Source organism: Sorex araneus, chromosome 4 (assembly GCF_027595985.1).
Source record: "Sorex araneus isolate mSorAra2 chromosome 4, mSorAra2.pri, whole genome shotgun sequence".
Taxonomy (NCBI): domain Eukaryota; kingdom Metazoa; phylum Chordata; class Mammalia; order Eulipotyphla; family Soricidae; genus Sorex; species Sorex araneus.
In genome coordinates, this window is record NC_073305.1 from 47632576 (window position 1) to 47654192 (window position 21617).

Here is a 21617-nt window from a genome sequence, read left to right on the forward strand (position 1 = left end):
TCTTTATCTTAGGAAAGTTATATTCTTCTATGCCTTATAGCAACTTAGTCTCCCCAACCCCTCACCTTTTTCTATTTGCTTTTTGAAATATAATATACTTACAATAAATCATGGGCCAGAGTGATAGTGCAGCGGGGATAGTGCAGTGGGTAGGGAGTTTGCCTTGCACGTGGCCGACCTGGGTTCGATTCCTCCACCCCTCTTGGAGAGCCCGGCAAGCTACCGAGCGTATCTTGTCCACATGGCAGAGCCTGGCAAGCTACCCGTGGTGTATTCAATATGCCAAAAACAGTAACAAGTCTCACAATGGAGATGTTACTGGTGCCTGCTCGAACAAATTGATGAGCAATGAAATGACAGTGACAGTGACAATAAATCATTTAAAAAAATTTAGTTCAGTGGCTTCATTTGTTAATTTTTTGTGGGGAGCACACCTGGCTCTGACTCAGTGATCACTCCTGGCTGGACTCAGAGAACCATATAGGGTGTAAAGGATTGAACCCAGGTTGACCGTGTGTAAGGCAAGAACCCTACCTTCCATACTATCTTCCCAGTCCCTGAATTCAGTGACTTTTTTAGTATATTAGTAAGATAATACAGTCATCTCTTAATTCCAGAAAATTTTAATTACTACAGAAATCAACATCCTTATTCAACACACATACGTGCGTACATGTGCATGCGCACGCATCCACACATTTTTTGGTGTGGCGCCGGGCATTGAACTTAGTTATCATGCATACAAGCATGAACATTACCACTGAGCTACATTTCGAGTCCTCATGGTATACATGTACATATCTGTGTGTCAATTTACTGGAAAACCTTTCTATAGTAGCAATCCTCACTTTATAATTGGGGTTATTTCTTTTATATACCTTCATTGCCCACCAATATTAGTAAGTAGTAGATGTTTTTAATTAGTGTGGCAATTTTATTTTCCTTTCCAGGAAACATTTCTGCCTTTTCTGCATACTTCATATCTAAACCTTGAGTCTTGTTTGGAATGTTTTCTCCTTTCACTTGTTTGAATTTTTTTTACTTAAGATTTTTATTATTTATTTTTATCGATCTATTGTATTTACAATAGTGAAGTTATTTTATAGTTGCAGAGGTGCTGCACCAAACCCTCCACTCATGTCTCAAGATTTCTCTGCCATTATCCCATGATCCATTACCCTCCTCCTTCACTTGTCTAATTTTGCTCTGCTTCTAATGCTGTCTTAAAGTTTGTCTCTTGTAGGAATTTTTGTTTTGTTTTGTTTTGGGGCACCACCCGAAGGTGCTCCAGGATCACTCCTTGTAGGACTCAGAGGACTATATGGGATGCCAGGGATCTAACTCGGGTTAGCTGCATACAAGACAAGTGCCTCCCCACTGTGCTGTCTCTCACTTCCCTCTTTCAGGAAGTTTTCCGATAGCATTTAGCATTCAGAGTTTCCTACTTCTCTGAACTTTGGTGCCTTTTGAAGGTGGGGAGGGGATGTTTGTTATTTATTATGCACTTGACATATGTAATCTTGACCATAGCTAAATTGACAATAAATCGTTGACATTAAAGACTCCTCTTTTTTGTACTCCTAATACAAAGATGCCATAATTATATAGTGAAATAGCATCCAACATTTTACTTAACTATGTAAAGGAAAAGAAATGCATAAAAAAAGAAATGATGATTTGGTCGGGGGGGGGGCGATTTGCTTGAAATTTGCTCTATTTTATGTTCTCACATTCTCTAGTGGTCAGGTATCTCTTTGGCAAAGCCATCTGTTTTAGATGTTGGAAGATTTTTTTCATAAATCTCACCAAGTCTGTCTTGTAATCACTAGTTAGGGTATCTGTTGACCCAGCTGAGGCAGTAACCCCAGAGTCTTTTATCAAAGACTTGTTACTTGATCTCATCTGTCAAATCAACCCTATTAGACTTGGTTTTCAATTTGCCGACTCGATAGTGGATTTTGAAGATTTTATATGGGGGAAAAAATTCTAAAAGATGTTTAAAGAAAGATAATACTTTTAAAAGTATAACAGAGCACATCCTTGCATATGGCCAGCCCAGGTTTGATCCCTGGCACGCCATGCAGTCTTCTAACCCCTGCCAGAAGTGATCCCTGAGAGCAGAGCGTAGGATTTCTGAAAACTGTTGGGTGTGCGCCCTTCCACCCCCCAAAATAGGAATTACATAAGTGTTTTTAAGGCCCAGAAGTGCTGTGAGGCCACTAGGGAAGTCCCAATAGAACTTAGGGTACTATATTAAGCCAGGGAGAGAATTCAGGGCCTTGCACATGCTAGCCATGTGCTTTATTTTGCTTTATTTTTTCAGTGTTGGTGAATGAACCCAAGGGCCTTATGCGCACAGAACAAGTACTTTACCACTTAGCTATATTCGCTGGCTCCCAAGACTTGGTTGTTAAAAAATCAAATAATATGCTATAGCAGCATATTATTTTATTAATTTTTTTGGGGGGGTCACACCCAGCAATGCACAGGGGTTACTCCTGGCTCATGCACTCAGGAATTATTCCTGGTGATGCGCAGGGGACCATATGGGATGCTGGGAATTGAATCCAGGTTGGCCGTGTGCAAGGCAAATGCCTTATCCGCTGTGCTATCGCTCCAGCCCCTGTTTTGTTTTGTTTTGTTTTGGGGCCACACATGGCAGTGCTCAGGGTTTACTCCTGGCTCAGCACTCAGTGGGTTTGGGAAACATCTGTGGTGCTGGGGAGCTGACTTGGGTCAACTATGTGCAAGACAAGCAAACACCTTACTTGTTGTACTCTCTCTCTAGCCTCATGTAGCAGCATCTTGAGAAACAATTTCATGTCAAGGGCATTTTGACATGCTTTTCTCTCTTGAAAATAGCACAGCGGTAGAGAGTTTGCCTTGCACGTGGCCGACCCAGATTCAATTCCTCTGTCGCTCTCAAAGAGCCCACCAAGCTATTGAGAGTATTCTGCCCACACGGCAGAGCCTGGCAAGCTACCCATGGCATATTAGATATGCCAAAAATAGTAACAAGTCTCACAGTGGAGCTGTTACTGGTGCCCGCTTGAGCAAATCCATGAACAACTGGATGACAGTGCTACAGTGCTATTGCCTCAGTGAAAGTAGCAAAGAATGCCTTGTGTACTATACATACTATCAATAACTTTCCATATGAGAAGTTGTGAAATAGTAACATTTAAAAATATAAATAGTAACATTGTGAAATAGTAACATTTAAAAAAACAGTCTAGTGAGTGGCAATCATATTTTTTTTTACATTTAATGTATTTAATTTTTATCTGTTGATACCTGTCTTCCCTAGATTATATCTGTCCAGCTTCTTAGCACCTCATAAGAATTTTTTTTTTTCTTTTTGGGTCACACCCGGCAGTGCATAGAGGTTACTCCTGGCTCTGCACTCAGGAATTACCCCTGGCAGTGCTCGGGACCATATGAGATGCTGGGAATTGAACCCGGGTCAGCCGCGTGCAAGGCAAATGCCCTACCAGCTGTGCTATTGCTCCAGCCTTCTCATAAGAAATCTTGAATTATAGGGCAGGAGCGATCGATAGTACAGTGGATATGGCTGACCTGGATTCAATCCCCAGCATTCCATGTGGTCCCCCAAGCCCACCAGAGCTCAGAGCCCAAGAAAACAAACAAAAAAACTTTCGGTGGGATTGGATTGGGGAGGCACACCCGGTGGTGGTCAGGGGTTACAACTGTCTGTGTTCAGGGAACAGGGATCAAACCTAGGTCAGCTGTGGTAGAGCCCTTCGCCTCTGTAGTACCTTTCTGGCCCCAACAAAAACAATCTTGAATCAAGATTATGGGTAGAGCATTTGATTCTTAGTGCTCCCATAAATCTTCTCTTATTTACGAGTCAGCATTCCAGATTTTTTTTTTTTTTCATTTGGTTATCATGGTGGTTCAGTTTTGTTTGTTTTTGCAGTGGGGGAGTGGTACAGGCATTGAATCAAAAGTCTTATGCATAAAAGAGACCTTTACCACTGGCAATATACAATAATCTATATTGCCAGATCATGTGCTGGATGAATTCTTATCGAACCTAAAGTGTCAGTGTCATTACCACAGATGTGGTGAAGTTAAGTAATTTACTCCAGTTAGAGTAAATTCACCTTTTTTTTTTTTTTTAAATCTGATACAGAAGAGCTCCTGCTCTCTGATATAACTACTGTCTTTTCATCTGTGGTAATTTTAAGTGTTGGGATTTGTAGCATCTGGTCTTCAGTCTGGATAGTGTCTGAGGAGGAGGTAAGAGCAGCAACCAAGCCTTCTGGTTTGGGAAACCACATGTGTCATTTACTCTTGTTGAGGCTTAAATATGGCATTTTACTAGCCCTGTTTATTATATTTGCTAAATAGTTATCAATTTGGGCTTTTATCTGGCTTTTAATAAAATCTTGATTTGTTCATCTTAGTTCCCATGTGCCTCCCCTCATTTTTCCTCTCCATCTATTTTAATCAAAGTTATTAAGGGGTACTAGGAGATAGCTCAAAGGGTCTTGTGGACCTGAGGTTGATTGCTAACTCTGCATGCTCTCCGACTCCCCAGCATTGTTAGGTGATTCTGGTGTTTTGGTGGCTGGCAGCACTGTGTTGTTGAGTAGCATTGGGCACACCCCTTACTGACATCAGATTATCAGTCAGGCCTAGGAATGTAGCTTAAGGGGAGAGCACATGCCTTGTGTGAGGCTCTGGGTTCCACCTCCAGCACCCTGTGATCCAGAGCACCACCAGGTGTGACCCTAGTGGACCCTAGCATTGCTAATCATGGCTTCACTTCAACCAATGGGGGAAAAAATCTTTCAAGGTCAGCAGTTAGCATGTAGGAATACATATCAACCAAAAGTGTTTATTTCTTTAAAAAAAAAAAAAAAAGGAACAACACTTGTTGGGAGGCTATTTCCGAGGGCTGGTAGAAGTTTTTTGGCATGCGTGAAGCCCAGAGTTTGGTTCCGAGCGTTGCATACCCCTCTAGCCCTGGTGGTGTCCAGGTAGTGCAGCATTACTTTCCCAATCACCAGAACCATGCTGCTGGATATCACTGGGATAACCTCCAGGCCTCCAAGCACTGCTGGGTGGCCTCCTCCCTCAGAACCCCCACTTTACTTGGGTGGTACATTTAGTGACTTTTAACTGATGTAACTGGTGGTTAAATCTACAGATAATTAAGTATTGACTTTCCCCGACACTAAAAAAGGCTCAGGTGTGGGAGGATTAATCAATAGGTAGTAGAGTATCAGTTTGTCCTTAGTGATAGCATGTGGCACTGAGGATTGCGCCCAGGGCTTTTACATTCAGAACACGTGCTTCAGCCCTTGAGCTATCTCTGGCCTGGTATCTTTTTAAAAATGGGTATTTGTTGGAACAGAGTGATAGCTCATAGGACTGATTAAATATTTTGCATGCTGGAGGCCCAGATTTGATCTCTGACTCCACATGGGCCCTTGACCACTGCTTGGAATGACCCCCAAGAACTAGGCTGGGAATAACCTTGAACACCACCAGGTGTGACACAACCCCTTTCCCCACTCCATCCCACCCCTGGTAAATTAATTCTTATTGTCAAGTTAAGTGGCAGCACAGAAGGAAACAACTTCCAAGCAAACTTAAATAATTGATTCAGCTGCCAAGACTTGAGAGTTTTAAGTTGACTAATTTAATATTGGTATTAATAAGTTGTGTAGTTTTATACCTTTTGAATACTTTCTAAAGTATTTTAAAGTACAGCCAGGTGTACCTTAACAGGTGTTACGAACTCAGAATATCCACAGCCAGGAGTGTCTTCCCTAAGAGCAGTGAAGCAGTTTCTCTTTTCCTTACACAGTAAAACAATGAATGCCTCAGTGGGCCACAGTTAACAGAATGCAGTAGGTTTGGGTTCCTCCATTTCACAGTCTAAGATGTGAAATTTGTTACCTAGGATGCATAAGCAAATGTAAACAAGAAGGAGGAGTTAAAAATAGAGGGCTAGATAAGAATTTTAAGAAGTGTTGGGGGTCTGTTCAATCTCAAAGTAAATAAATAAAAATATATAAAATCTTTGAACCCAGAGCTTCAACATGCAAGACGTGTACTCTACTACTTGTCTGACACCAATTTTTTAATTTTGTTTTGCTTTGTTTTGGGACCACACCCAGTGATGCTCAATACTTACTCCTGGCTTTGTGATCAGGGATTACTTCTGGTGGTGCTTGTGGGACCATCTGGGGTGCCAGGGATGGGACCCATGTTGGCACATGGAAGTGCTCTGCTCATTGTACTATCTCTCTGGCCCCCCAAATTTTATTGAATAGGTGAAATCTTCATTAGGCTTTCTGTTTTATTAGTTGCCCAGTCCTATAGTTTTGTTGGTTTTTTAAGTCCATACCTAGTAATGCTCTGGGGCTACTCCTGGCTTGTTTGTGAGTTACTCCTAGTGATGCTAGGGGATCAGGTAGTATTAGGATAATCTAGGACACCTGTCTACAAAATATGCACTGCAGCTATTTGAGCTTTCTCCCTAGTTTCTCTTAGTACCACCTTTCTTAGCTTTTTTGAGCCCAAGATATTATCTCTTAAACTCTGTTCCTTCCCTCAGTCCCCAAGATTAACTCATTCCTCTTCTCCTACATCTACTTTATTGCCAGCTCTAGAAGAGTATTGGTATTTGTTTGCAGTTTCCTCCATCCTTGATCCTTGAGGATTTCTATTCCTGGCAGGTTCAGGAAAACCATATGTGGTGCCAGGGATTAACCCGGGTTGGCCGTGTGCAGGGCAAGTGCCCTACCAGCTGGACTACTGCTCCAGACCCTCAATTATGATTTCTTTTCAAGCAGCTACACTTGGGGCCGGGGCAATAATAGTATAGTGCGTAGGGCGTATGCCTTGCACCCCGGATTCAATCCCTGGCATCCCATATGGTCTCCCGCGCACTGCCACAGCACTGCCACGAGTATTCTTGAGTGTAGAGCTAGGAGTAACCTGAGCATAGCTGGGTGTGATCCAAAAAGCCAAACCCAAACAAATAAATACAATAAAAAGCCCTAGCTACAGTACACCAAGGGTATGGCCAGGTTTTGACAGAAGTGGCACCCAGGCTCCCTGAACACCACTCTGGAGGTGAAAAACAAATAGCTCTGTGTGTGTGTTATATTTTGTATTTTTCCTAATTGCTATCTACTATAAACAAAAGGGTTTTTCTTTTTGAATTTTTTTTTCTTTTTTGGGTCACACCCCGAGATGCACAGGGGTTACTCCTGGCTCTGCACTCAGAAATTACCCCTGGTGGTGCTCAGGGGACCATATGGGATGCTGGGAATCGAACCTGGGTCAGCTACATGTAAGGCAAACGCCCTACTCGCTGTGCTATTGCTCCAGCCCTAAACAAAAGTTTTAATGACTGTCTTTTCACCTGTACTGTTATATTTTCAAGATATTCTATAGAGAAAACATAATATACTCTAATCTTTATATGTTACTCAGATTTTTTATTTTGCTTTGCCAGTGACTTGGGAACTCAGCACTCAGTTCCTTACAGACATAAATTTATGACTAGAGAGAGCACAGGGCTTAAATCCCTTGCCTTGCATGGAGTTAGCCCCATTTTAATTTTCTACACCATGCTCTTCTGCACACACTTGGTCAGCCAAGCACTGCCAGGAGTGATTCCTGTGCACAGAGTCAGGAGTAACCCGTAATAACCACCAATTATGGCCCAAAACCGGAAGGAAAGGAGGGAGGAAGAAAAAGGAGAGAAAGAAAATGGCATAGAAGAACTCTTCTGATTCCACTTTTCAAGTGAAGCACCACATATGTCCAGAGCACAGCACTGGAAGTATTGACCAGCCCCTCTCCCCCCATGCACCACTCTGTACAGCCCTAAAATGGAAAAAAAAAAAAAGGGTGTAGGAGGATATTGTCATGGTAGAGGGTCTGAAGGGCAAATGCTGAGGGTAGCTGTAGCACTGTAGCACTGTCTTCCCGTTGTTCATCGACTTGCTCAAGTGGGCACCAGTAACATCTCCATTGTGAGACTTGTTACTGTTTTTAGCATATCCGATATGCCACGGGTAGCTTGCCATGGTCTGCCGTGTGGGTGGGATACTCTTGGTAGCTTGCTGGATTCACTGAGAGGGATGGAGGAATCGAACCCAGGTCGGCCTCGTGCAAAGCTACCCACTGCTATGGCTCCAGTCTGAGGTTAGCTACTTAAATAAATTCTTTTGTACGGAATTTTTTTTAAAAAAGTTTTTAATTGAATCACTGTAAGTTAGACCCTTACAAATCGGTTTATAATTAAGTTTCAGTCATACAGTGTTCCAGCACCCATCCCTCCACCAATGTACGTTTCCTAGCACCAGTGTCTCTGGTTTCCTTCCCATACACACTTGGTTGGGGGATGGGGACACACCAGGTAGTGCTCAAGGATAACTCTCGGCTGTGCACTCAAGAGTTACTCCTGGACAGTACTGGGGGTGGAGGGAGAGAGCACATGGGATCTGGAATTGAACCCAGTTCAGCCTCATGCAAGGTATCACTTTACCCACTGTATTATCTCTCCGGCCCCAGCTATTTTTTTTTTCTCCTTAGAATACTTAAAATACTTGCTGAGTGGAGGTAGCTCAACTGAAGGCCCAATTCCAATCCCTGTACCATGTATGGTTCCTTGAACATCACTAGGAGCAACCCCCAAGAAACAAACTAGAAGTAGTTCCTGAGCACGGATGGGTATGGCCCTAAAACTTAAAAATAAAATAAAAAGCTTACTCAATGTGTACTCCATCCTGACCTAAGATGTGCTGCTCAGTGACCTGTTTTTTTTTTTTCTTTTTGGGTCATACCCGACAATGCACAGGGGTCACTCCTGGCTCTGCACTCAGGAATTACCCCTGGTGGTGCTTGGGGGACCATATGGGATGCTGGGAATCGAACCCGGGTCGGCCGCGTGCAAGGCAAACGCCCTACCAGCTGTGCTATCGCTCCAGCCCCATCAGTGACCTTTTCAATGAAGGGACTATGCCGAGGGAAATTTGTAGGGGGAATACATGGAGCCTCAGTCCTTGGCCTTTTTATTTAATTCTTTTTCAGGGGCGGGAGGGCACATCCAGCAGTGCTCAGGGCATACACCTGCCTCTGCATCCAGGAATCAACTCCTGACAGGCTCAGGAGACCATAAGGGGTGCCAGAAATTGAATCTAGGTTGGCTGCATGCAAGACAAATGCCTTTCCCCTTTACTGTCACTGTGGGCCCCTAGTCCTTGGCCTTTTAAAAGGATGTTAGGATTTCAGTGGTAAAATAATTTTTTTTTTTCTTTTTGGGTGACACCTGGTGATGCTCAGGGGATACTCCTGACTGCACTCAGGAATTACCCCTGGTGGTGCTCGGGGGACCATATGGGATGCTGGGAATCAAACCTGGGTCGGCTGTGTGCAAGGCAAACGCCCTACCCGCTGTGCTATCACTCCAGCACCCCCACCCCCGTAAAATAAAAATTTGACTTGCAAATGTAATATTAACTTTAGTAATTAAGAAAGTTTGCCCATTTTGACTGTATCACTGTCATCCCATTGTTCATCAATTTGCTTGAGCGGGCTCCAGTAATGTTTCCATTCCTCCTAGCCCTGAGATTTTGGCAGCCTCTCTTTACTCGTCCTTCCCAACATTGCCACATTGGAGGCTCTTCCAGGGTCAGGGGAATGAGACCCATCATTGTTACTGTTTTTGGCATATCGAATACGCCATGGGGAGCTTTCCAAGCTCTGCCGTGCAACACACACATCTGGGACTACACTCTGATACTCTGGCAACTGGAATAATTTATTTTCACCACTTCTATATGTTCCATTCCTTCAAGCAGTTCCCACGATATGTGACAGGAACTTGTTGTCTCTTTCTGGCTATTATTTTATATAAAATACAGCCCATTTTGACTAACTTATGGTATATGTCATTTATATATAAAATTGCTTGGTTTGTTTATTTTTAAGTACAGTATGGAACTTTTTTTTTTTCTTTTTGGGTCACACCCAGCAATGCACAGGTGTTACTCCTGGCTCTGCACTCAGGAATTACTTCTGGCAGTGCTCAGGGGACCATATGGGATGCTGGGAATCGGACCCGGGTCGATTGCATGTGAGGCAACGCCCTACCCACTGTGCTATCTCTCCAGGCCCTGAGTATGAAACTGTTTAAGGGAGAGAAAAAAAAAATATTTTGTTTAGGAGCCATTCCTGGTGCTTGGACTTGGTAATCATATTGCAGATGACTTATGTAAAGTGGGAAGAAGAGAGATAGCAGCCTTCAGAGGGGAGAGCGCTGCTTTCCAGTCCCTGTGTACCACTGTCAACCAGGGAAGTGCTCAGAATAGTTCAAGTTTGTTTTAAGTGTACTACAAGCAACTACATGGTACAGAACTTGGGTTTTACCAGCCCCACAAGGTGGTCATCGAATTTCACTTGAGTCCCATTTGTTCTCTCCGGCTTGGGAAATGATTCCTGTCACCCAGTTTCATGGGGAATCTTGGCGCGCATGTTGGAGTGGGGAATTGCTCTTTGCATGGAAGGAAAATCCCTACTGTGTAAAACACAAAAATAAAAAGAAAAGAAGGGCTCGGGCGGCGAGTCAGGCGAAGGACGGAACGGAGCCAAGATGGTTGGTCTCACTTGCAGTTTATTCCAATCTTCCCTCTATACACTTTCCTCTGGAACTCTCCCGGCTCTCGGTCTTTCTCGATCTGTGGATCTGGCCCCCAACCCACTCTTACAGCCTAGTTAAATCTCCACAGCATGAGGGGGTTGGGGCATACACATAGGTGTGGTCAGCAATAGGGTAAGGTTCCTTTCCCTCAGGGGATGCTTCTCCTAGGACTTAATTCTCTTTCAGCAGGAGGATCCACCCAAGGGCGGAGTCCCATGAATGTGTTTCTCTTCTCCTCAGCCAGCAAACATATAAGAATGCATAATATTAATCATTTTGTATGGACACAATAAGAGATGCATTAAAGCTTATAGAATTGCTCTCCTGGGGCCATCTCAATCTCAGACTACAGTGCTCAGGCCAGAGCAGTCTTTCCTATCCCTAGCAGGGTCCTAGTCACATCATTACTTTTGGATCATGACAGCATTTGTCTATGATCAAGCTCTTAACTTATAGTTAAGAATTAGGCACTTTGGCCAGGCCCATCTTGATGCCAGGGTAGCACATAACTCACCGCTTGCCCTGGATCCTTCCTGTCCCTCATCAGGACCCTGCTTTTGGGGTGCTAGGAACTGAGGGCAATTGAGGCTTAAGTGGAGAAAGCAGATGCCTGGGAGGGAATAATATTCGAGGCCAATTAAAGTCCCAAGTTACAAAAACATAATATTGTCTTCTTGTGTCTATACAAAAAAGACATAGCTTTAAAGTAAATTATTCAAAAGGCATAAAGAGGAGAGAAAGGCAATGTTATAATATTCAGTATCCTAGGAAGTTCTGACCTTACAAATTAGCAGAGTTTGATTAGAGGAAGAGCAGATAAACTGGTAGAAGTGGTTACAGATGAACAAAGGAATGGGAGTGACTCGGGAGCACTCTGATGGGCATGACTGATATACCTAAGCTCCTAGTAGCAAGGGGAGAAAGGACAAACCAATGATATCCAACACCTACTAAATTCTGCCCAGACTTTCCAGGAATACACTTCACCTTTACAGAATAGAATTTCAGGAGGAGGTGAATAGCGAAGTAAGACTTCGTAAGTTGATAAAATTTTATTTAGAAATTATGAGGAAGGAAAGAGTAACTTGTTCAAGAGAGAACGAGGGCTTCTCCAGAAGGCAGAAGCCTGATTAGGCATCTCAGGTGGACATATGGGCAGTCCCTCCCCCCACCTCCAATATGGGTACGTGTACTGCTTGCCTTTGCAGTCGGTTGTTTTGTTTTGTTTTGTTTTGTTTTGCGTTTGAGCCACACTGGGCTATTTCCAGCAGTTTGAGAACGGTTGTGGTTGTCTCAAATGGTCTCAAATGGGCTACCCTTTGAGAAATATTTGTTGTTCAGAATTGGAAGGGATCTTAAGATCAACTCAGATCCATCTCTCTCGGGCTCCAGTAGATAGGGTAATGGAAACTGAGCAAACACTTATTCAAGGTCATGCAGCTAGTTTCCTATAGAGGTGTAGTTAGAATTTAGGTTTCTTGACTGATTTATAAACTTGTTTCTAGTGCCTCCGCTAAGCTTGGCGCTGAATGCCTTTCAGAGAGTGTTTTTAGTCCTTTCAGAGAGTGTTTTTAGTCACTTTTCCTTCCTTAGGTTGTCTTAAGTTTCAAGTTGCCAAAATCTTACTTGATTTATATTGATCTGTATTGGTTAGCTCTGTAGCTGCTTTATATGTATTAAATATAAAGTAACAAATATTCAGAAGGCATTTGGGTACATGGAAGTTTGAAGTACATAAACCATTTTGAAATGAACTTGACAGACCCGTTGGTGGATATCTTAGCAGAGTGGAAGAATCTTCTGGGTACCTAGTGAGTACTATATGGACTGTGAACTACATTTACCCCCTCCCTTCAAATTATATGAATTATGTGACTAATGGTTTTCTCTGAAGGGATCTTACCCAACATTTTGTGAAGAATGATTTCAAGCTTTTAAACTCCTTTACCCTTATAAACTTCCCTTATAAATGCCCAATGCATGTTTCATTTTAGTTTTGTACCATACCTTGCAGCTCAGGAGCTACTCCTAGCTCTGTCCTCAAAGATTGTTCATGCCAGTGCATGGTTTATGACAGTGCTTACACAATGCCATGTGTGGAATCAAACCCAGGCAGGCCTCCAGCAAAGCTTGCACTCCAGCCCATTGAGTTGTCTAGCCCTGCATGTTTATCCTATCTATCTTATCATCTATAATGTATATATTTGCTTTTGTTTTGGTGCCACACCTTGACAGTGCTCATGTCTACTCTTGGCTCTGTGCTAAGGAATTCCTCAGGGCAGTTTCTCACTCAGGACCATGCAGTGGTGGGGATCAAATCCAGACCTTCTAATTTCAGAGCATACTTTGCTGGTGGGCTGGAGCGATAGCACAAGGATAGGGCGTTTGCCTTGCATGCAGCCGACCTGGGTTGATTCCTCCGTCCCTCTCAGAGAGCCCGGCAAGCTACTGAGAGTATCTTGCCCGCACGACAGGTGCTTAGTCATTTTGAGCTCTTTCTGGCCTGTAAATAAATACTTTTTTTTGGGGGGGGGTGGGCTGGGCCACACCTGATGGTCAGGTCTTACTTCTGGCTCTGTGCTCAGGGTTCACTCCTGATGGGCACAGGACAAGATATGGGGTCTGGAGATTTAACCCAGATCAGCAGCAGGCAAGGCAAACACCCTACCTACTATATTATTATTCCAGTTTCCCTAAATATATATTTTTTCTTTTTGGGTCACACCTGGTGATGCACAGGGGTTACTCCTGGTTCTTCACTCAGGAATTACCTGGGTGGTGCTCAAGGGACCACATGGGATGCTGGGAATCGAACCCGGGTCAGCTGTGTGCAAGGCAAATGCCGTACCTGCTATGCTATCGCTCCAGCCCCCAAATAATTTTTTTTATTTTATTATTTTTTAAAAAAAAAATTATTATATCACCATGTGGAAAGTTACAAAGTTTTCAGGTTTATGTCTCAGTTATAGCAATATTCAAACACCACCCCTTCACCAGTGCCCAAATTCCACCACCAAATATAACTGATGAATTTCACTTCATTTTCTCTTTACCTAGATTACATCCCATATTGCAAAACAAAACTCACTATTGTTGTTGGAGTTTCCCCCCAAGAAAGACAGCCCTACTAAGGAAGCATTTGATAATTGGTTTTCCATTAAAAGATTGTATGTTTTCAGTTTTTAGAAAAGGTCGCGCGGCCGTGTTAGCGGCCATTCGGCTCGGATGTGTTCCAGTCCCGCAACCCGGAGCTGTGTTAGTTGCTGCTCAGTGTCGCCAGGGCTCCATCTGGAGAAGGTGTGCAAATAAATATTTTTAATGGAAAAAAGTGAGTAGCACTGCTATAAAATTGTTTTGAGGTTATTTGGAGAAGTTGAATGCTAATCGGGATCACCAAGTTAATGAGAACTTGAACTTGGTAATTTGTAATTGAATTCAGTCAAATGCAGAATTCAGATGCTGCTGCTGATTAGAGAGACGTTTTTGAAACCAGACAGGCTGCCCCATAGCGATATGCCCACAGTTTTGTGATTTTACCGTGTGAATTATCAAGTGTGGTCTGCTCTTAGAGCCGGAGGCTTTGTATGCATCAGGGTGTTTACTCTTGTTTCTTTATTTCTGTATTGTTTGGGATCAAAACACTGGCCCCACATGTGCAAGGCAAGCCCTTTACCATTGGAGCCATATCCTCAGATATTTTCTCCTGTTTATTCTTCCCTCAGGGATATATCTAAGGGCTGTTCCTGAATTAACAGTTTGCTGGTTCTTGGGCAGCACTGCTCTGTAGACAAGCGTTAACTGTTTTTGAACCAATCAGGCAGAACTTTCCTCTTTATTCTCAAGATTGCTGTGGGAGGCAAGATGGGTTTGCTCTGGGTTGCTTTACAATTTTAGCCTCCTTTTAAACAAACCCAGTATATTTAACTATACTTCTTTTTATTGTTGCTGTGAGAGGACACCTGCCAGTGCTTAGGGCTTACTCCTCGCTTTATGCTCAGGGATCACTCTTTGTGGTGTTGAGGAAAACCATATGTGGTGCTGGAAATCAAACCGGGGTTGGTCACATATAAGGCAAGTAATTTAATCCTGTACTCTTTCACCTAAACATAGACTTCTTAAAATATCGTTCAGAGATAGAATATTTGCTTTTTGAAATAGTTCTCTTTAGTTTCTTTAGTTCATCAGTTTTATGAAAATGGAATTTAATTCCTAGACTTTGCTGTATAAATAGTTGCAGCATACCCAGAATCACTCTGCTTATTTACCTACATATTAGAAGCAGACCCTCTTCATTGGGAATTGTTTTGTTTTAGGAATCACACTCAGCAGTACTTGTGGGTCATTCCTGGCCATGCTTGGATAACCAAATGGTACCAGAGATCAAACCTAGGCCTTCTGCATGCAGGGCTTATAGCTCCAGTCTGTTGAGCTGTCTCTCTGACCCTTCATTGGAAATTAAAGCAGTGTTCCACATGAAATGAGCAAAACAGGGAGATACGTATTTTTTCCCTTACTTTTTTCCTTGTGCTTATCAGTTCTACTAAGAGCTGCTTTCCTGAATTACATCTCTCTTTGTGTTTTGAAAAGCTGAACCATATTGATTATCTGGGGGGATAAAATGGGGAGGAGTGCAGGAGGCATACCTGTCTCTTCTTCCTCTAAGAGACAATATAAATGTGCTGCTGCCTCCCAAGTGGTGCTCAGAGGGCCCCAGTGTGACTCCTAGCAGTACTTGGCCAGCTGGGCCAGATAGTTCAATGCTTGGCCCTGTGGTGCTAAATATCACCAGGGCAACCTCTCAGGTGCTTGGGTGCTTGGGTGCTTGGGGACCTGGTGGTGCCTAGGAGGCCATGTAGTTCCAGGGATCCTAGCCTGCATCTCAAGACATGAGTACCTCACCACTGAGCTATCTCCTGTGCACTGGTTTTTGCTTTTTTTGAAGATCAGAAATAGCAGATCCTCTCAAGTAGTTGACGTGATTCTAAAGAGCTAAGAAAGTATTTTATTGTGTTACTTCTATAAAAAAAAATTCAGTTGTTTGAAAGGGAGGAAAAATTAAAACATACCTAAGAACTTAATCATTTCCAGTTTCTGTGATAGTTTGGATATTATTTAGTGTCCTGTTTTTATTAAATTTTAATAAATTTTTAAATTGAATCACTGTGATATATAGTTACAAAATTGTTTCTGATTGACTTTTAGTCATACATTGTTCCAGCACCCATCCCTTCACCAGTGCACGTTTCCTGCCACCAATGAATGTCTTTGTTTTTCATCTCCTCAGCCTCCCTCCCACCCTGCAGCCTGCCTCTATGGCACAAACTTTCTGTCTACCTCTCCCTCCCCCCCTCCCACGCGTGTGCACACACACATTTTTTTAGGCACTAAAAGTGGTTTGCAGTACTGTTACTGTATCATGAATATCACTTTACTCCTTTCAGCACTAATTTTTTTATCATTTCAGAATGATCATTTTCTATTGTTATTGTCATAGTGTCCCTTCTCTGACTCCTCCCTTATCCGATGGTCCTCTGCCTCCCCCTTTGTAAGCTTCCTACCATAGACCAGTCCTCCTAGCCCTTGTTTCTACTGTTTTTGGGGTGTTATTTACATATTCTCTATGTGTGTGTGTGTGTATTCACATACTTTTAATGCAGTCACTCTGTGTCCTTTTCCTTCTGACTCATTTCACGCAATAGGATACTTTCCATGTCCATCCATGTATAAGCAAATTTCATAACTTTGTTTTTCCTAACAGCAGGATAATATTCCGTTGTGAAGATGTATCATAGTTTCTTTATCCACTCATCTGTTCTCAGACACTTGGGTTGTTTTCAGATTCTGGCTATTGTGATAGTGCTGCGATGAATATAGGAGTGCAGATGGCTTTTCTGTATTGTGTTTTGTTTATTTAGAATGTTCCCTAAATTGAAAAAATGGGTATCCTCTATTTTTACTTATATATTTTATTTTTTCGGCCACACCCAGTGGAACTCAGGGGATACTCCTGACTTCGCACTCAGGGATCACTTCTGGAGGCTGTACTTGGGACCAGATGGGATGCTGGGGATCAAATTTGGTTGACTTCGTATAAGGCAAGCTTTGTACTTGCTGTACTATCACTCTGGCCCAAGTGTCCCTGTTTTTAAAAAATGTTTTAGTAGAAGGTTGAGCTGCTCACATATTCTAATAGTATGTGTGGTGGTTAGATTTTTAATTGATATTTGCTTCTATGAAGAGGTTGGGGAAGAGGTTATTTGAAAGATGTTTGCTAACTGGGAATTTACTGGGCACTTTACTGTGTTCCTGTTTGCCACTAAGTCATTGGCATTAGGATTAACCAAATGTATTTGCTTTAAAAAATTGTTCTCTAAAAGACACTCCCATAACCAGCCAGGCACACTGAAAATAAAATGCAAGCAACCTAGAGTGAAACAGAGGGTTCATGTGGTTCTAAACATCAGTTTTCAAACCCTCAGTAGTTTTATAAATTATCAGTGCACATTTTTGAAAGTTGCTAGTACTTAACTGCTTACTACTTTTCTTTCTGAAAATGGATAGTAAAAGATACAGTACTTTTCTGAGCTTTGTAATTCACATTGTTACTCAGTGAATGGAAGCTCAGCAGTAGTTACATTAATTGTATTTATGAATGACCTTGTTTTTGCTTTAATGCTCTTGTAGATTATTGAGAAATATGTTATTAATACAAAACTGAAAAATGTTTTTGTTTTTGGGCCACATCTGATGGTGTGCAGGGCTTACTCCTGGCTCTTCTCCACTCAGGGATCACTCCTGGTGGGCTCAGGAGATCATATGGGGTCCTGGGGATAGAACCTGGGTCAACTATGTACAAGGCAAACACTCTACCTGCTCTACTATACTTTGGCCCCCCAGCTTAAAAATTTTTATTACTAAATAATTTCACAGCTCTTCTTCGCTTTAGTTGTCTTGAGAGGTTAGATGTATAGTCGGAATTTTATTTTGGTGGTGGTTGTGCCACACCCAGCAGTACTCAGGGAACTGACTATATTCTGTGCTGGGGGATCAAACTTGAGCTGGCTGCAGTGCAAGCTAAGTACCTACTGCTGTAGTATTTTTCTGACCCCAAAGTTAGAATTTTTAACTGAGCAGTTTAAATTTAAATACTATGGTTTTTGTTGTTCGTTTCTGTTCTTTTGTTCCAGAGCACATACTCATTGCTTCAAATTGTGTCTGGATGGACCTTAATAAGAAATTTTCTGGTATGATTTTTGTGTCGATGGGGCCAGAGACATAGTACAGTGGGTAAGGCACTTGCCTTGTACGCATCTGACCAGTTCAACCTTCAGCATTACATATGATTGCTGAACCACACCAGGAATAAATCCCTAAGCACTGAAGGTGTGGCCTGCCCCTCTCACCCCCTGAAAAAAGATTATTTCTTCTCCCCCACTGTTTTGTTGTGAATATTTGAAATAAACAGAAAAATGGAAATAATTATAAGTGAATTTGTATTACCAGTTTGCTTCATTTGTCCTATTTTTACCCATCTAGCTTTCTGGTTTTTTCATGGGGAGCTGGCACACCTGGTGTGTCCAGGCTACTCCTGATTCAGTACTCTGGGAACCTACCTAGTTTTCTCTTTAACTTGTTACTCGACACTCCATAATCAGAAATAAATAACCTTTATAATCATTTTTGGTAATTTGGAGAGAGAAGAGAGAAACAGACAGACATAGATGCACACAATGCCTGGCATAGAATAGGTTGGCACATGGATGTGAGTAAATGAGTAATCTAAATCTTTGGGTCCTGCTTGTTCAGGCAAGATACTGAAAAAGAAAAGAAGCGGCAAACAACTTTGCCAGGTAGCCCATATCCCATTTGGCTTGATTTTTTTTTTTTTTTTTTTTTTGGCAGAGGTTGGGCACATCCAGTAATCTCAGGGTTTACTCCTGGCTCTGTGCTCAGTGACCATTTGGGAGACTATATGGGTACTGGGTATACAATCTGGGTTGGAGGCAGGCAGGCAAGCACATACATGTTGTACTATCACTTTGATCCCTGAAGTTTTTATTGATGTTGATAGTATGGTTAGCAAGATTAGAGTTTAGAAATGGGTAATGTAATCCTAGAAAGCTGGGGCAGTTGACAAAGGCTTCTTGTAAGAACTGGACCATGAGGTCAGGTAAAGCTCAATAACAATCATGAGTGTGGTCTTGAGCCATGTGGCATCTTAGGCTCCTTACATGGTTGAGCAGAGTCACAGTGTGATAAATAGGAACTGTCCTTCCTTTAGGTGCTTAGCTTAGAAGATGAATTATTGGAGTGATTTTTTTTTTTTTTTTTTGCAGGGGAGGGTGGGGGTAAGGTTTTTCTTTTTTTCCACCATAATACCTGGCAGTACTCAGGACTTATTTCTGGCTCTCTTGTGCCTAGGGATCACTCCTGGTGGAGCATGGGGGACCACATGTGGTACCAGGGGTTGAACCTTGGTCAGCCACGTGTCAGGCAGGCTCCTGAATTCCTGGGTCACCAGAAGTGATCCTAGAGTCAAGAGTAAACCCTGAGCACTGTGGTGTGGCCCAAAACACAAAAAAAATTCATGTTCCTAAGAACACCCTGGTGATTCTGATCCTCTTTTTCTTCTCAGGACCCCTGCAGTGGACCATGAGTCGGTAATGCCCACTGAAGACCTCTGGGAACCATGTCAGACGAATCCGCCTCAGGGAGCGACCCAGACCTGGACCCGGACTTGGAGCTGGAGGATGCGGAAGAGGAGGAGGAGGAGGAGGAGGTGGCAGTGGAGGAACATGACAGGGATGATGAGGAAGACCTGCTGGATGGTAAGTGACTACTTCTGGTAGAGAACTGCACCTCTCAGATTCTGGCTATTGGAAATAGTGCTGCAATGAACAGACAAGTGCAGATGTCATTTTTACTGTACTTTTTTTGCATCTCCGGGATATGGTCCCAGAAGTGGTATTGCTGGGTCAAATGGGAGCTCAATTTCTAATTTTTTCAGAAACATCCATACTCTTTTCCAAAAGGGCTGAACAGTCGGCATTCCCACCAGCAGTGAAGGAGAGTCTTTCTCCCCACATCCACGCCAACACCGGTTGCTTTTGTTCTTTTGGATGTGTGCCAGTCTCTGTGGTGTGAAATGATATCTCACTGTTGTTTGGATTTGCATCTCCCTATGATTAGTGATGAAGAGCATTTTTTAATGTGCCTTTTGCCATTTGGATTTCTTCTTTGAGAAAGTTTCTGCTCATTTCATCACCCCATTTTCTGATGGGGTTGGGTGTTTTCTTGTAGAGTTCAACCAGCGCCCTGTATATCCTTGATATCAACCCCTTATCAGATGGGTATTAGGTGAATATCCTTTCCCATTCTGTAGACTGTCTTTGTATTCTGGTCACTGTTTCTTTTGAACTTCTTATTTTAAGATAGTCCCATTTGTTAACTCTGTTTCACTTGCTTAACCAGTGGCTTGTCATCTTTGAAGATACCTTTAGCTTCAATGTCTTGGAGGGTTTTGCCGACCTTTTTTTCAATGTACCTTATGGATTCTGGTCTAATGTTGAGGTCTTTGATCCATTGTGATCTGACTTTTGTGCTTGTTATTAGGTAGAGGTCTGAACCCATGTTTTTGCATGTAGCTGTTCAATTTTGTCAGCATCATTTGTTAAAGAGGCTCTCCTTGCGCCACTTCCCATTTCTTGCTCCCTTATCAAAGATTATATGATCATATATTTGAGGGTGTGTGTAAGGATAGTCAACACTGTTCCATTGGTCTGCGGCTCTGCCTTTGTTCCAATATGCTGTTTTAATTATTATCGCTTTGTAGTAGAGCTTGAGGTTGGGGAAGGTGTTGCCTCCCATCTTCTTCTTTTTCCCAAGAATTGCCTTAGCTGTTTGTGGGGGTTTGTTGTTCCATATGAATTTCAGGAGTGTTTGAGTCATTTATTTGAAGAATTTCATGGGTATCCTTATAGGGATTGTGTTGAATCTGTATAATACTTTAGGGAGTATTGCCATTTTGACAATATTCATTCTCTCAATCCATGAGCAGAGAATATGTTCCCATTTCCTCATATCCTCTTGTTTTGTGAAGTAGCATTTTGTAGTTTTCTTTGTACAGGTCTTTTACCTCCTTGGTTAAGCTGATTCCGAGGTACTTGATTTTCTGAGGCATGATTGTGAACAGGATTGCTTTTTTTATGTCACTTTCTTCTCTCATTATTTGCGTATAGAAAAGCCATGGACTTTTAGGTATTGATTTTATAGCCTGTGACTTTACTATACAAGTCTATTGTTTCTAGGAACTTCTTGGTAGAGGCTTTAGGATTCTCTAAATATTGTATCATATCATCTGCAAATAGTGAGAGCTTGATTTCTTCCTTTCCTACCTGGATGCCCTTTTTCTTTCCTAACTGCTATTGCAAGTACTTCCAGTACTATATTGGACAGAAGTGGTGAGAGTGGGCATCCTTGTCTTGTCCCTGATCTTAGAGGGAAGGCTCTTAGTTTTTCCCCATTGAGGATAATGCATGATATAGGCTTGTGGTATATGGCTTTGACTATATTAAGGAAAATTCCTACTGTACCCATTTTGGTGAGAGTTTTCATCATAAACGAGTGTTGGATCTTGTCAAATGCTTTCTCTGCATCTATTGATATGATCATGTGATTTTTATCTTTTGTTGATATGATGGATTATGTTGATTGATTTCTGAACGTTAAACCATCCTTGCGTCCCCAGGATGAATCCCACTTGGTCGTGGTATATGATCTTTTTGATGAGTTGTTGGATTCTATTCGCTAATATTTTGTTGAGGATCTTTGCATTCATGCTCATCAGGAATATCGGCCTGTAATTTTCTTTTTTTGTGGTGTCTCTGTTTGCTTTTGCATTAGGGAGATATGTGCCTCATAGAAACTGTTT

At 42.3% G+C, this 21617-nt stretch overlaps 1 protein-coding gene across 1 annotated transcript in view; it reads left to right on the top strand.

Moving 5' to 3' along the window:
- LOC101555744 (RAD54 like 2) overlaps positions 1-21617 on the top strand; it is a 118986-nt gene that overhangs the window by 11876 nt on the left and 85493 nt on the right. The window contains exon 2 of the mRNA XM_004615204.2: positions 19323-19515. Within this exon, the coding sequence (XP_004615261.2) occupies positions 19377-19515 (139 nt within the window). The 5' untranslated portion in view covers positions 19323-19376. The remainder of the gene's footprint in view (positions 1-19322; positions 19516-21617) is intronic.